This window comes from Penicillium paradoxum (assembly GCF_028828445.1).
Source record: "Penicillium paradoxum strain IBT 22861 chromosome Unknown utg000004l_segment0_segment0, whole genome shotgun sequence".
Classification (NCBI taxonomy): Eukaryota; Fungi; Ascomycota; class Eurotiomycetes; order Eurotiales; family Aspergillaceae; genus Penicillium; species Penicillium paradoxum.
Window position 1 is genome coordinate 2963416 of NW_026643182.1, and position 13017 is coordinate 2976432.

The 13017-nt window shown below is 49.8% G+C and overlaps 5 protein-coding genes across 5 annotated transcripts; 1 reads left to right on the plus strand and 4 right to left on the minus strand.

Annotated features, from left to right (window-relative positions):
- Window positions 1–22: 22 nt before the first annotated feature.
- Window positions 23–1548, plus strand: N7457_004819 (uncharacterized protein; the record flags this gene model as incomplete). The annotated part of the gene is made up of 2 exons (XM_057175864.1): window positions 23–604; window positions 748–1548. 2 exons carry the CDS (start codon window positions 23–25, stop codon window positions 1546–1548), a joined length of 1383 nt encoding a protein of 460 aa, XP_057032911.1.
- A 373-nt stretch (window positions 1549–1921) lies between these two features.
- N7457_004820 (uncharacterized protein) lies at window positions 1922–2731 on the minus strand (the record flags this gene model as incomplete). The annotated part of the gene is made up of 2 exons (XM_057175865.1): window positions 1922–2394; window positions 2455–2731. 2 exons carry the CDS (start codon window positions 2729–2731, stop codon window positions 1922–1924), a joined length of 750 nt encoding a protein of 249 aa, XP_057032912.1.
- A 1420-nt stretch (window positions 2732–4151) lies between these two features.
- cdc48 (AAA family ATPase CDC48) lies at window positions 4152–6898 on the minus strand (the record flags this gene model as incomplete). The annotated part of the gene is made up of 6 exons (XM_057175866.1): window positions 4152–4738; window positions 4796–6287; window positions 6350–6599; window positions 6659–6714; window positions 6769–6796; window positions 6849–6898. The coding sequence occupies 6 exons, from the start codon at window positions 6896–6898 to the stop codon at window positions 4152–4154; spliced, it is 2463 nt and encodes an 820-aa protein (XP_057032913.1).
- Window positions 6899–8225: 1327 nt separating this feature from the next.
- N7457_004822 (uncharacterized protein) lies at window positions 8226–9439 on the minus strand (the record flags this gene model as incomplete). The annotated part of the gene is made up of 2 exons (XM_057175867.1): window positions 8226–9003; window positions 9099–9439. The coding sequence occupies 2 exons, from the start codon at window positions 9437–9439 to the stop codon at window positions 8226–8228; spliced, it is 1119 nt and encodes a 372-aa protein (XP_057032914.1).
- Window positions 9440–11242: 1803 nt separating this feature from the next.
- On the minus strand, window positions 11243–12730 carry N7457_004823 (uncharacterized protein; the record flags this gene model as incomplete). The annotated part of the gene is made up of 1 exon (XM_057175868.1): window positions 11243–12730. One exon carries the CDS (start codon window positions 12728–12730, stop codon window positions 11243–11245), a length of 1488 nt encoding a protein of 495 aa, XP_057032915.1.
- Window positions 12731–13017: the final 287 nt, after the last annotated feature.

The window sequence follows — 13017 nt, forward strand, 5'->3', positions numbered from 1 at the left end:
TGGGCTGATTATACATTACAAGATGGCACACCAAGCACATAACATCCCATGGAGTCTTCTGGCCTCAAACTTCCACTGGAGCACGACCTCCCGTCGTACCCATAGAGTCACAAATCTGTACCCCAATATGAAACCGAATCAAGGGAAAGAAATCACTCATTTCATCGAAGCCTTTATTCGCAACATCGATGACCATTCGGTATGTGAGCGCAAGAAATATCCCGCAACATACGAACCAGCCGATCCAACAGATATCATCCTGGGCCCAGAAATTGTTCAAAAAATAAGCCCTACCGTCCGCAGATGGCGTAGCTACGGCTGCAGAGGTAAATGCCCCAGTGGCATTTGCGAAGTAGCGAAGTCCACAGATGTGTGCCGATGCACACCCATCCCAGACGAAGAGAAAAAGGCGTCTGCCTTCCTTCGACCGTTCGGCCCGAGAGATTGCTACAAGTTCTTCGAGCTCAACGGTGAAGCCTTCTACAACCTCGAAGTGGTGAAAACTTTACTTTTGTACGGGGAGATGGACACCATTCTGCGCGTGTGTGCTCTTCCTGGAGTCAATCTGGAGAAGTGGTGGTGTGAAAGAGAATGCATGTGTGAGGTGAGTTTTGCATAGCCAAAAGACCCTTGAATGTGTGCTTAACTCCAAGTCCCGTCCACAAATTTCCCATCCTCATAGTCATATCATGAGCATGTGTTGTCTAAGAACTAAGTACTATTGATCTCATATACTGACTTACCCAGACCCCGGAGCTCGGATGGGACCAAGTCTGTATCAAGGCCCTCAGGGCCTACATATGCCTGAACATGGTATACTGTTTCCCAAAGACATGGGACGAAGCGTCCGGCAAAACCCCCGAAACAGACTATCGCAACAGCAAGTTCTACCAGTATACACTGAGAACATGCACGGGCACGGGACACGCATCAGACGTGAGCACGTATCCGCATCGGCAATTCTTCGGGATAGCCGACACCCAATTCGGAGGCGAATACTGTTATGCCAGTGTCAAAGATACACACTGGCTACGATGGATCGACGATGATTCTATGCGAACTATCGGATATCCTCCTCGCTCTGGCCATTACGGGAGGGTGCCCATCGAGGAATTCCTCACTTTGGAGAATGAAACGTTACCGGGTCATCAGCCTGGTGTGTCTGACACGGCGCTTGTTCGGGGCATCTTATATGAGAAAGGCCTACCGGCTGAGCTGGTGTTGGACATCATAGAGCTTGCAGGGTATGAGCCTGTGCGACGGTTGAATGAGCCGCATGATCCCTTCCATCCATCGAACCGCAAAGAACTGGCTCAGTACCTCACATACTGCTGGCGACTACTAGTTCATTGCGACATGATAGGCAAGGCTCTTGGGATGAAAGTTCCATGGCAAGAACTTCTCGGCAAGTGTATCGTTTCTTTCTGGGCCAATGACCGTCATGGGCTTGGGACCTTCTTTTGGAATACGCTATACCTAGACGAATACGATGTTCCAACGCCGCTCAAAGTATTTGTCAAACCTGAGTCCGACAGTTTGAGTTCATGAGGCTGAAACTCATGGTTAATGGGATGGAAACTAGTCCTTTTTTTTTTCTTTCTGCCTTCTTTGCTCTAAGTCTATCAAGGGACTGAACGACAGCATGATCTTACTGATCCGTTGGATAGATGAAGTCCCTAATAAACAGGCCAGACCCGTGATGATACGGAAGATTATCTATACCTTCTCCACATCATAACTAGGGAGCTCATCCATGGTGGAATCTACCTAAACTTCTTACGTCTTCAAAGGATCGGACACTCATCGTTCGGAAATCACAAAGTAGAAAAAAAAAGATTCAGTGCTATTCATTCTCATAGTACCAGTACAGAAAAAATAACATCCACCAGATCATAAAACACAATTCCAAAAAAAGACCGACCTAGTATCCACCCCGCTGATCAGCGAAACCCGCTTGCTCATTCGATCGGGCCACTCTAGGATCAAGTTTATTCATAGGATCCGCATTCCGAGCACCAGAACGCTGTCCAGCATCCATCATGTTGCTACTACCGCCATCGGCATTACCACCGAATCTCGTCCCTGCAGCACGATTATCCAAGCCCAGCTCGTTCTGGATATCAGTCTGACATGGCATGGCATGGCTGGTAGCTGAGTGAGACTTGTGCTCTTGCATAGAGGTTTCATGACTTTGCTCGCTACTCCATTGGCCGTCATAGTTATCGGAGGTTCGGGACTGGGACTTGTTCTCCTGTGTTGACTTGTGATAATCGTCTTTGCTGGACATATGATTGTCAACGCCTTGGGTGGGTGACTGTCCGTGGGGGGTCATGTTGCTAGGAGCATTGCTGGACGATTGGGGGTTGGTGGCTCCGGAGTATTGAGCGCGGTGATCTGTGTATACATGTCTTGGACTGGCTTTTCTGGATCATAGGGAAATATAGCTCGGCTTACCCATGTCACTATCTACACGAGGGTCCATCTTGTTTGCCATCTTTGAATCGTGAGGACCGGCATTCATGCCGGTTGAGCCAGCGCCGTGGGGATTGTTAGAGCTCATTCCGGAAGATGGATTCATGCTAGACGAGTTGTACTTGTCCGGATTTGATTCTGTGCTGCAGAGATTGGAGGATCCATGGTCATCTTGGTGGGCTCGGATGTCGTGGGCTTCAGATGTATCCTTATGATGACCGGTCATTGCTTCCTTGACCTTGTGCATGAAATTGGACATGGTAAGTGGTGATTTTATAATTCCAAACTAGGAGATATTTCGAAATAAGATGGTTACTGAGCTGGATGAAGATTGATTGTCTTTGGAGGAAACAATCTTCCCAGGAGAGGTGATTGACAGCGGACTTATATATCACTTGGCCATGTTTTGCCTCAACGAGACTCGTATTAGATTACCTAGAACCGGCAGATATCCCTGTGACGCCATGATTTGGAAGTCAGATGACGGTAAGAACAGGCGAATACAGAGAATGGCCTATTAGCTAGCTTGCTCCCAGCTCTTATGACGTGCCAGACACGTTCGGCAATTGTAGACGAAGTTAGCATAGCTATGAATGTCGTCTGCATAGGTGGCGTCGGTTCCTAAAGCTAAAATAAGGAGTGTAGCAAGTGGAAGAATGAGAGATCTGGGGAATACGAACATGATTTAGGTCTATTTTCAGGTTTTGACGAACTGTCAGAGATCTACACAGGAAGGCAGATCTGGGAAAACACAGTCTCTCTGGATGATGCTATGGAAGAAGGAGGAAGACTAGGAAGAGATCAGGGAGACAAACAGAGGATGGTCATCTGACCATCCAAACACGAACCCAACAAGACATCTAGGTATCATGCAAATAAGCGAATTAGGAGTCCATTGGCAATTGAGTCAAGGTTTCAGTATACCCTTTTGTATCGAGGTTGATGAAGAACGTCACTCAACTTTACCCTATGGGAAGTATAGTCTGGCCTCGGGGTTCAGGCACCAACCCCAACTTTTTGTTGTAGTTTTTCGGACAACGTACCCTTGCGTTAATTCCTTGGTGAGATCTGTTTCTTCTTCCCTTGCTTCTGGTCTTGTAGAAGTTATATCATGAGACCCCTTCTTTATAGTGATGTCGGTTCCTTGGACGGGGGTTGAACCTCGCCGGTGCTCTCTTTCGGCGTGGCGGGCGCGCCTCGTGGTACTCCACTGGGGAATCTCTTAGGAACACTACTAGAATACACGTAGGCAGCACAGTTACTGGCAGAGTAGTAACAGAAGGACTTCATCGGGGTGAGAGCAATGCCTCAGGAAACAGCTCAGGATCGCTCAGTAGGCGATCCATCCGGGAGGCGGTGGCAACCGCGATCCTACCATCAGCATTGTTACAATCGGCGGGCAAAGACAAGGACGGTCATCGAAATCATAAGCCTATAAACCCATAAGACAAAGTACTCTACAAGAAAACGGCTGAACGTAGAAATTTCTCCACCTGTATTGGCTATTATGACACATTGTATGTGGGCAAAAACAGGAAGAATCAAATCGGAAAAAGAACCCCAGAAAGCCCAGTAATCAGGCCCGCATCTCACGATCTATCTTCAGCAGATTCGAGCGTGTAAACCCGGGCATGGCCGAACTAAGGAAAAACAAGTCATATCACCTCGGAGCAAAGCGTTTAATCGTAGAGGCTGTCGTCATTGCCGGCTTCGCCAAAGGTGTCATTCTCTTGGACTTCGCCTGCGGAAGGGAAGCGGAAGAAGCTGCCGCCTCCGGTGTTCTTCAAGCTTTGGGCGAAGGCCTCGTAGCGGCGGATCTCAACATCACTGACGGATCGGCGAGCAGACTTCATGGCCTCCTCGAAGTGAGCGCGGGTGAGCTCGGGTACGGGGTCCTCGAACTCCTCATCCTCGTCGCCCATAGTGATGTCCTCGCCGGCAGCCTCGCGCTCCTTTTGGCGGTCGATGTCGGCGGAAATAGCCTGTTTGATGGCAAGCTTGACGGCACGCTGTGTCACGAAGCCAAGATCGGCACCGGAGAAGCCGTGGGTCTTGCTGGCAATAAAGGGAATGTCGACGTCGCCGGCGACAGGGGTCTTGCGGAGCTGAGCCTTGAGGATACCCTCACGAGAAGCTTGGTCGGGCAGGGGAACGTAGACCAGAGTGTCAAGACGACCAGGACGGACCAGGGCGGCATCGAGCTGCTCGGGACGGTTAGTAGCACCAATGACGAAGACATTCTTCTTGGAGGTCATGCCGTCCATCTCTGTTAATGCATTAGTGGGTATTCGGAAAGCAAGGAAATTTTACAGTGGAAACTTACCAGTAAGCAGTTGGTTGACAACACGGTCAGAAGCACCACCAGCGTCACCAACAGATCCACCACGAGACTTGGCGATGGAGTCCAACTCATCAAGGAACACAACGCAAGGAGCGGCAGCACGGGCCTTGTCGAAGATATCCCGGATGTTGCTCTCAGACTCACCGAACCACATGCTCAGCAATTCAGGACCCTTGACGGAGATAAAGTTGGCAGCACACTCGTTGGCAACGGCCTTGGCCAACATAGTCTTACCAGTACCGGGAGGACCATAGAACAAGACACCACGAGAAGGCGAGAGACCGAACTTCTGGAACATCTCGGGATGGTCCACGGGGTACTGGACACTCTCAATAAGCTCGCGCTTAACCTCCTCAAGACCACCAATGTCGTCCCAGCGAACGTTGGGAACCTCGACAACAGCGACCTCACGGAGGGCGGAGGGGTTGGAGACACCAAGGGCATAACGGAAGTTCTCCATAGTGACACCCAGAGCCTCAAGGACCTCGGCATCGATAGTGTCCTCATCGAGATCAATGAGATCCATCTTCTCACGAATCTGCTGCATGGCAGCCTCAGAGCAGAGCGAGGCAAGATCGGAACCGACATAACCGTGGGTCTCGGCGGCAATAGTCTCGAGATCGACATCCTCGCCAAGCTTCATGTTCTTGGTGTGGATCTGCATGATCTCAAGACGACCAGTTGGGTCGGGAATACCGATGTCGACCTCACGATCGAAACGACCGAAACGACGGAGAGCAGGGTCAATGGAGTTGGGACGGTTGGTAGCAGCCATGACCACAACATTGGAACGGGCCTTCATGCCGTCCATGAGGGTGAGCAGCTGGGAGACAACACGGCGCTCGACCTCACCATTGGTCTTCTCACGCTTGGGGGCAATAGAATCGATCTCATCGATGAAGATAATGGCGGGAGAGTTCTTCTCTGCCTCTTCAAAGGCCTTGCGCAAGTTTGACTCGGATTCACCGGCCATCTTCGACATAATCTCGGGGCCGTTGATCAGGAAGAAGAAAGCACCGGTCTCGTTGGCAACAGCACGAGCCATCAGGGTCTTACCGGTACCAGGAGGACCGTACATAAGGATACCACGTGGAGGCTTAATACCGATGGACTTGAACAGTTGAGGATGACGGAGAGGCAGCTCGACCAATTCACGGATCTGAGCCATCTGCTTGCGGCATCCACCAATATCGTCGTAGCCAACCTCGTTGAGGTTACCTTCCTCATCCTCTCGTTGAATAGGCTCACCCTCGCAGTGAATAATTGTGTCCTGGGCAACAATGCCGTATTCGGGAGGATCAACCTCCACGACCTTAAATTCGATTTGTCTCATACCACCTCGTACTGTGAACAGGTCACCCTGGCGGACTGGTCGATAAGCCTCACGGAAGTAGGGAGCAAGGTAAACATCGAAGAGAGAGCCGGTAAGACCCTCAATTGTATCGGCGATGGGAAGGACAGCAATGCGCTTGGCCTGAGTAGCAAACATAGAATTAGCCAATTGGTCAAGGCAAAACGAGAACATGCTCAACTCACGTATTTGATATCGGGGCATGGGTGCACCGTAATCATGTCGCCGTGCTTGACGCGCAGATTGTGGCGCACAACACGGTTGATGCGGGCGCTACCGTCATCGAGATCGTCATCAGCCAGGACGATCAGCACCGTGTCCTTGCGCTTCTTGCCCTTCACGAGGACTGTGTCGCCACGGAAAAGCTGGAGGGTCTCCATGGTGTTGTTCGAAAGGGCAATCACCGAGTTATCATCGTTAACGGCATCGGTCACACTGTATAAAAGGCATTAGCTGAGTACTCTCCGAACAGACATCTCCCATCAGCTACTAACATCAAAGAGTTGGGCTTCTTCTTCTTCTTCAAGATAGCGGTTGAGGTATCAAGCTCCTGCGTTTCTTGTCAGTTCCGTGTTCAGTGAGCTGTTCTGCAGCCTGTTCTTACCTCCTTCTTCTCAGCGCCCGAGCCGTCCCTAGAATCCGATTAGCATACTTGACAATCTAACATGTTCAAAGCCAACATACTTAAGCTGGACCCTCTTCTTGTCGTGTGTGTGATCCGGCTCGGAAGACATGATGGCGGTATCTGAGGTGTGACGTGGATAGAAGCAAGCTTGAATGGACAAAGGTGTCAAATGCCTAAAATCAGGCGGATGAAGGGATGGCTCTAAAACAGAACCAGAAGTGAATAGAGAAAATAAGAAAGCACCGACAGATCAGAATCAAAGAGCGAGTCTGACGGCAAAGTGGAGATGGAAGTAGGTAACAGGAATGATGATGTTGAGCTTCCTACCTTAGCCCTGGAGCAGAGTGATGATGACTTAAGCCATGCTTATGTCATCGCGTTGTCCGCCACAACGAAGCGCATGGAATTCAGTCGATGTGGAGCCTTAGTGCCTGGGGAAATATCAATCTACAAAGTGGACTCATCTTAATCGCTTGCCAAGGGTCACGTATAACGTTTGGATTGCGGGTTAATATACCATTGACATGTTTTGAGTCTACACCCACCCGGGTATCTGAAAATAGTTCCCAAAGGAGTAATAAGCTCTCACCAGTACATAGTAGAGGGCTAAAACAAACACAGGTCCGGCCACTACAAGGCAATGTCGATTGAAGATTGCAAATGTAGCAAGGAAAGAGAGAGAAAAGATTACTGAGCTAGAAGGATCACATATTATATTCTAAGCAATCAGTAACATTTTATACTACATAGGCTACATGGTAGTGGATAAGTAAAACATTCTCCAGCTTAGAACTTGTCTACACCGGGTGCCATTCTATACTACCTAGGCAATGACCCGTTGAATAGCACAGGTCAGAACATGCGAGCCAGACTAGGGAGGAAAAAGTAGAAACCGAAAAATCTGGATCAAAAATTGCGTGCTCAAGGCTCAGAAAGAATCACTGGTCTGCAGGCTTCGAATATAGCAGATATTCACTTGTTGGTAGATACATGTACTTTCATTACATACTAGGATCGGCCCGTGATGATCGAGAAATATTCAAGGAATACATAGACTGATTAAAATAAACGGTGTGCTTTGGAGCATTATATCTCATATGTCCCGATAATGTCTTTTTATTTGAATGATCTCGTCAGAATCTATGGAAGTTATAGCTATGTGTGAATCCTGTGCTCAGCGTGCTTTCCAACTGTGCCCGACACACGAAGAATCCAGTGGGAAGTCAGTATCACCATCAATAAGATTAGGCATTGCAATTTATAGACGTTACATGTAACCGGTAGTCAGAGAGATATTGGGAGGAAGTGCAATGCAAATATCAAACAGGCCCTTGAGTGCTATAAACAATAGGTATATATATGAAATCAAGAATAGAATGATACAGATGAAAAAAAAAGGAATGAAAAAACCACAAAAACCACAAGCACTCTAAAATCTATGCTTTGATCTTTGCAGTTGCAGCCCAGCTGTCATGTAGACTCCAAGCCCCGGCACAGAAGCTCATAACCCCTGACAGGCTTGCAGGAATACCAATTCCTTTCTCGAGAGACCAATGCAAGCACAAAGGTGCCCAGAAAACATTGTTAACCAAGCTCTTCCTCCAAGCCCGGATCTCCAAACGCAGGGCTTCGTTGTCTTCCGCTTTGGTCTCTTTATTCTCCACCGTGCCGGCAGCGGCTCGCTGGGCCGCAACTCGCTTTCTGCGCAGCACACTCTGGCGCCAGAGCACAAAGAACTGGAGGAAAATGTGTCCGAGCCATCCCCGACAACTCCACATATCAAACTTGGCACTGCCTCCATATTTATCCACCCAACGTTTCGAGATGATACCCTTGGTAGCAAGGTAGCCCACGTTCTCTAGAATCTGGTAACCCACATTCGAGATAACCTGTAGGATGGTGAGGGCATGCAGAATGGAGTCCGCCGGTGGTGATTTGAGGGTATCAGCCCCCCAAATCCATAGAGGAAGCAACCCAAACAGTCGCAAGGTATATCTCGTTTCCGATGCTAGAGCGCAAAGGGCCGCGAATTTCGAGTTTGACGACGCGGGTGTGACGTTTTTGGTTGGGACACGGCCTCTCAATCGTGCAAGGATCCCCAGCCGGGCTTGTAATGCTATCCAGGGCGCTGATGCTGTGAGATGGTGCAGCATGGAGGCAACATAGTTGACAGTTGCTAACACCCGCTCTTGTCCGCTTGCTGAGGAGAGTAATCTGCGAAACTGGTCAACGATGTTCTTGATCAATACTTCCTAGCAGTTTTTTTTCATCCCCAAAAAAAAGCCTATGTTCCGAGGGACAACTCTTACAGATCTAGTCGGCGGATTGTTACATCGGTGGTTGTTAAGGCGGCTAACAACTGCCGCTTCGGGCAGCTCCCAGAGGAAGCTTTCCCCACCGCATGGTCGGTAGGGACACCTGGAGGGTGTTCAGGGTCAGACATAGTGTATGATGTGTACAAGGAAGCTTGGAAGCTTGGAAAAGGAGAATAAAATAGAGGATGAGTGCGGAACGCTACCGAGGCTCGGGACTGAAGGGTACTGGGCGATCTAATCTCCGACGCTACTCCCGCATTTTGGCCATAGTACGGAGTACATCCGCGGGCCGGGTTATCGCCCACTTTGGAAGGAGAATTGGATATCCACTTCATATGAATGTAGGTTTGTACAGTGTTAGAATAACAATCTCATTCATATTCATTCCATTTTTTTTTTCTCGGGCTCTGAGTTTGATTTGGTCGGGGAATTGTTGAGGACTATTGACTCTCACATGTGTGTCTCTCACATGCCGCTCGCCCGTGGCTGCCTGGCTGCCTGACGGCCTGACGGCCTGATTGTGGCCTTGCTCCACCTCTTCCATCTCTCCACACATTGCCCCTCCATGTGTGTAGGAACTCCGAGTGGGCGAAGGACCAAAAAGATACCAAGACGTCACCTTCTCCGGAGCGTTCTGTTCAAGTTTAAACGAGAGCCTCGAGGACAAAAAAAGAGACAGAACCAAAGGTGCATAGGTAGGCTATGACTGGTACGTATGTTGTAAAAAGCTGTTCAACATCGATGACTTGCCACTCATTCGATCAGTGAGTAGCTCGACGCTTCACCATGGACCTCAATGGTCTAAGTGATCTATACCATCTGTACCCGTGGATACTGGACGATACCGCCCAGAGTCTATCATACCGCGACTGATTAACTGGAGAAAAGATGACAGTTCCAGCATCAATGCTGCAAGAAGATGCGGCACCGACCGGCGGTTAATGTGGTTGAAAGATTCTAAGAAACCTACATTCGAAGGCTCAGGTCGGCTGCAAGTGGCCACCTGCCATGACGAAAAACGCGAGTGAGGCAGAGATATGACCAATTGCTGGCCTTGTGGTTCTTTGGGAGCTAGAGCTATGAAAGTTATTCAGTGACCAGAAAGTCAATGACCGGACTTGAAGCCATCTTCGGTGGATTTGCCGTTTGATAGATGCAATTCAGCCCTTTCAATTGCGGTGGGAATCCCCCTTCGCTTTCGCAACCCAATTTTCCCCTTGGCTCGTCTTTTCACAAAAGCACAAGCAAGTCCCATACAGAGAAGAGCAGCTGACCCGGATATTTTGGAATGGTGGGTAGGGTAGGGGCTTTTCAAATGCCCCGATCACATGGAGAGTAAGGCTAGGGGCTCGATATCTGATTTGCGGTGGGGGTTGACGCCCGCTGAGCTATTGACGCTTTGCTCGACGTTTTGCTCAATCAACCGCTTTATCTGCGAATCGATGCAGTTCGATTTGCTTCGGTTATCGATGAGGTAGGAGGTCAAGGCTTGAATCGTTAGCATAGTATGTGACCCACTCTTCTGTATAGATAGCGCACACGTAAAGAAACCGGGCGTGTCGATCGCACTCACCACAACAAAGCGGGTTTTCAGACGCGATCTCCCATTTTATCAAGAATGCGCGGAAGCCGATTCCTGGACGGTGTCGGTACCGGCTGTCTCATAACTGGTCCAGGGTTCAGGGTGGCAAGCTAGGGGACATGTACGGAGTAAGGTCTGGAGGTAGGTACTCCGCACCGGTGGCTTGGATAATTGATGGGTTCCCATGCGGGCAGCAAACACGTCATGCATGTTGAAGGTAATCGAAATCTGATGTGTCATAACTGACCTTGGGTTACTCTGTAGAACTGTCGCAGAAGCATTCCATAACAGGTGTGGCTCGATGAGGGTCCTGCAGAATGTCGCTCGGTGCCAACTCAGGGCCTAGAAGTTCAACTAGCTGCTGGTCTAGAAGACTACAGCGGAGTCCATAGAGTAAGGCTTCCAGACCTTCTTCTGGGGTTGGTTGGGATCATTCCGGAAGTTTCTATGGAGGGGTCTATGGAGGGGTCTACGAAGGTAAAGACTACCTGGACGTGAAGTGATTTAAAATCATACATTTGTTATCTGACCGACTCAAAGAAACGTTCCCCCTGACTTAGGAGTCGGAGTCATATCCTCCGACATCCTCGATGTGAGCGATCTCGCTCACCTCCTCCTCACTTGTGAGGCCAAAAAGCCTCGGAGTGGGCTCACTGGAAGATGAGCCTTGATTGAGGCCCCGGGCCCGGGCCTCACCGGCACGTGAAGACTCAGGAGCGAAGCCAGGAGGGGCCCCTCCGCGAACTCTCCGGGAAGCTGGGAGGATCTCAACGAGGGGCAGGTTGCCCCTCGGTCGCAACCGACCGTAGTCGATTGGGGGAAGCGAAACCCGGACCTGGTGGTCGGGCGGGGTGATGATGATCTGGGGCACCGGAGGTGGGACCAACGGTGCCGCGAGAGAGTGGTCTGAAGCAGTCGAGTCATCCCATTTATAGCGCCGTGAGTCTGATGTGTACCACCATCTGTTGGTTTCATCATAGCTCTGCCACACAATGTTCGCTGGGTCATCGTCAGATCCTTCACCCTCGCCGTCCCCATATCCGGTACTCGAGTCGTGCTGGTCATCAGGAATAGTGTCATCCGATGTTAGAGCGTCCGTGTCTTCCCGGCCTGAGCCGTTGTCGCTCGATGCGGATTCCCCTTGATCATTGCTTGGAGCCACGAAGCCACCAGAGAGATCGGGGCTTAAAGAAGCATCAAAGCCTATGTAAATGGTGGTCTCGTCCGAAGCTGTCGATCCTTCCGAATTGTTATCATTTGAAGCAAATCCTGCTTCGTCGTTGCTGGACCCAGGAAGATCTGGAGCATTGTGATCAATGAAATTGAAACTTTCATAGCTCGATGCAAACCCTGCTTGATCGTTGCTCGAAGCCAGGACGTTATCGGAGACACCGAGACTCAAAGAAGCAACGGCGTCCACATAAACAGTTGTTCCCGAATCTGTCGATCCTTCAGAATTGTTGTCGTTTGAAGCAAATGCTGCTTCATCGTTGTTGGACCCATGAGAATCACCCGGGATTGGTGGAGCATCTTCATCAAGCAAATTGAGACTGTCATGGCTCGATGCAAATGGAGAATGATCGCTGTCGAATGACGGAGAATGTCTCAACGTCAGAAGGTTGCCAGAGACTGAAAAGACAGCAGTATCTGCATGAATGTTCTCCTCGTCGGAATGTGTTGGAGCTTCAGTGTCTATCGGTCCAGGGTCGTGCTGGCTTGATGCAAATTCAGGGTTGTCGCTTTCAACTTGAGGTTGTGGCTGCATCGCAACGAGTGAAGGCTGTGTTGCGTCCGATTCGATGTTTTCACTGGGTGTGGCGCTTTGAGCTTGTGAGTCGATCGGAAGACGTGAGGATTGATTTTCAATTTTGGTTTCCTTGCTAGACGATGCCGTCTCTCGAGGTTGTGCCTCGATGACAGGGCCAGAGTACTCTGCTGACTCCACGTCGGCTTCCGTGGTGGATGTTGTCAGGCCTTGAGGCTGTGGCTCGGCCAACAGACGGGACTGCTGCGGCGCTTTGATGTCTGAATTTCTCAAAGACATGGTGCGTGATGTGGCGGGATGTCTTGATCCCGATATGGATGGGATGAATGTGAGTAAGAAGGTTTGGGCAGATGAGGTCTCGCCGGCGCATGCCAATGAGCCAAGACGTGAGATGAATGCTTGATGCTTCAGCAGGCCACTGGGAAGCCTAAGAAAGCGTCGTTATTTGGCAATTCACAGAGTGGTTGAAGATAAATGGAAATGACAATTGATACGATGCATGCACGAGATCAAAGCAGAGATCGAGGAGTGAGAGAAAGGATGAAAAAGAAATATGGGGGAGACAT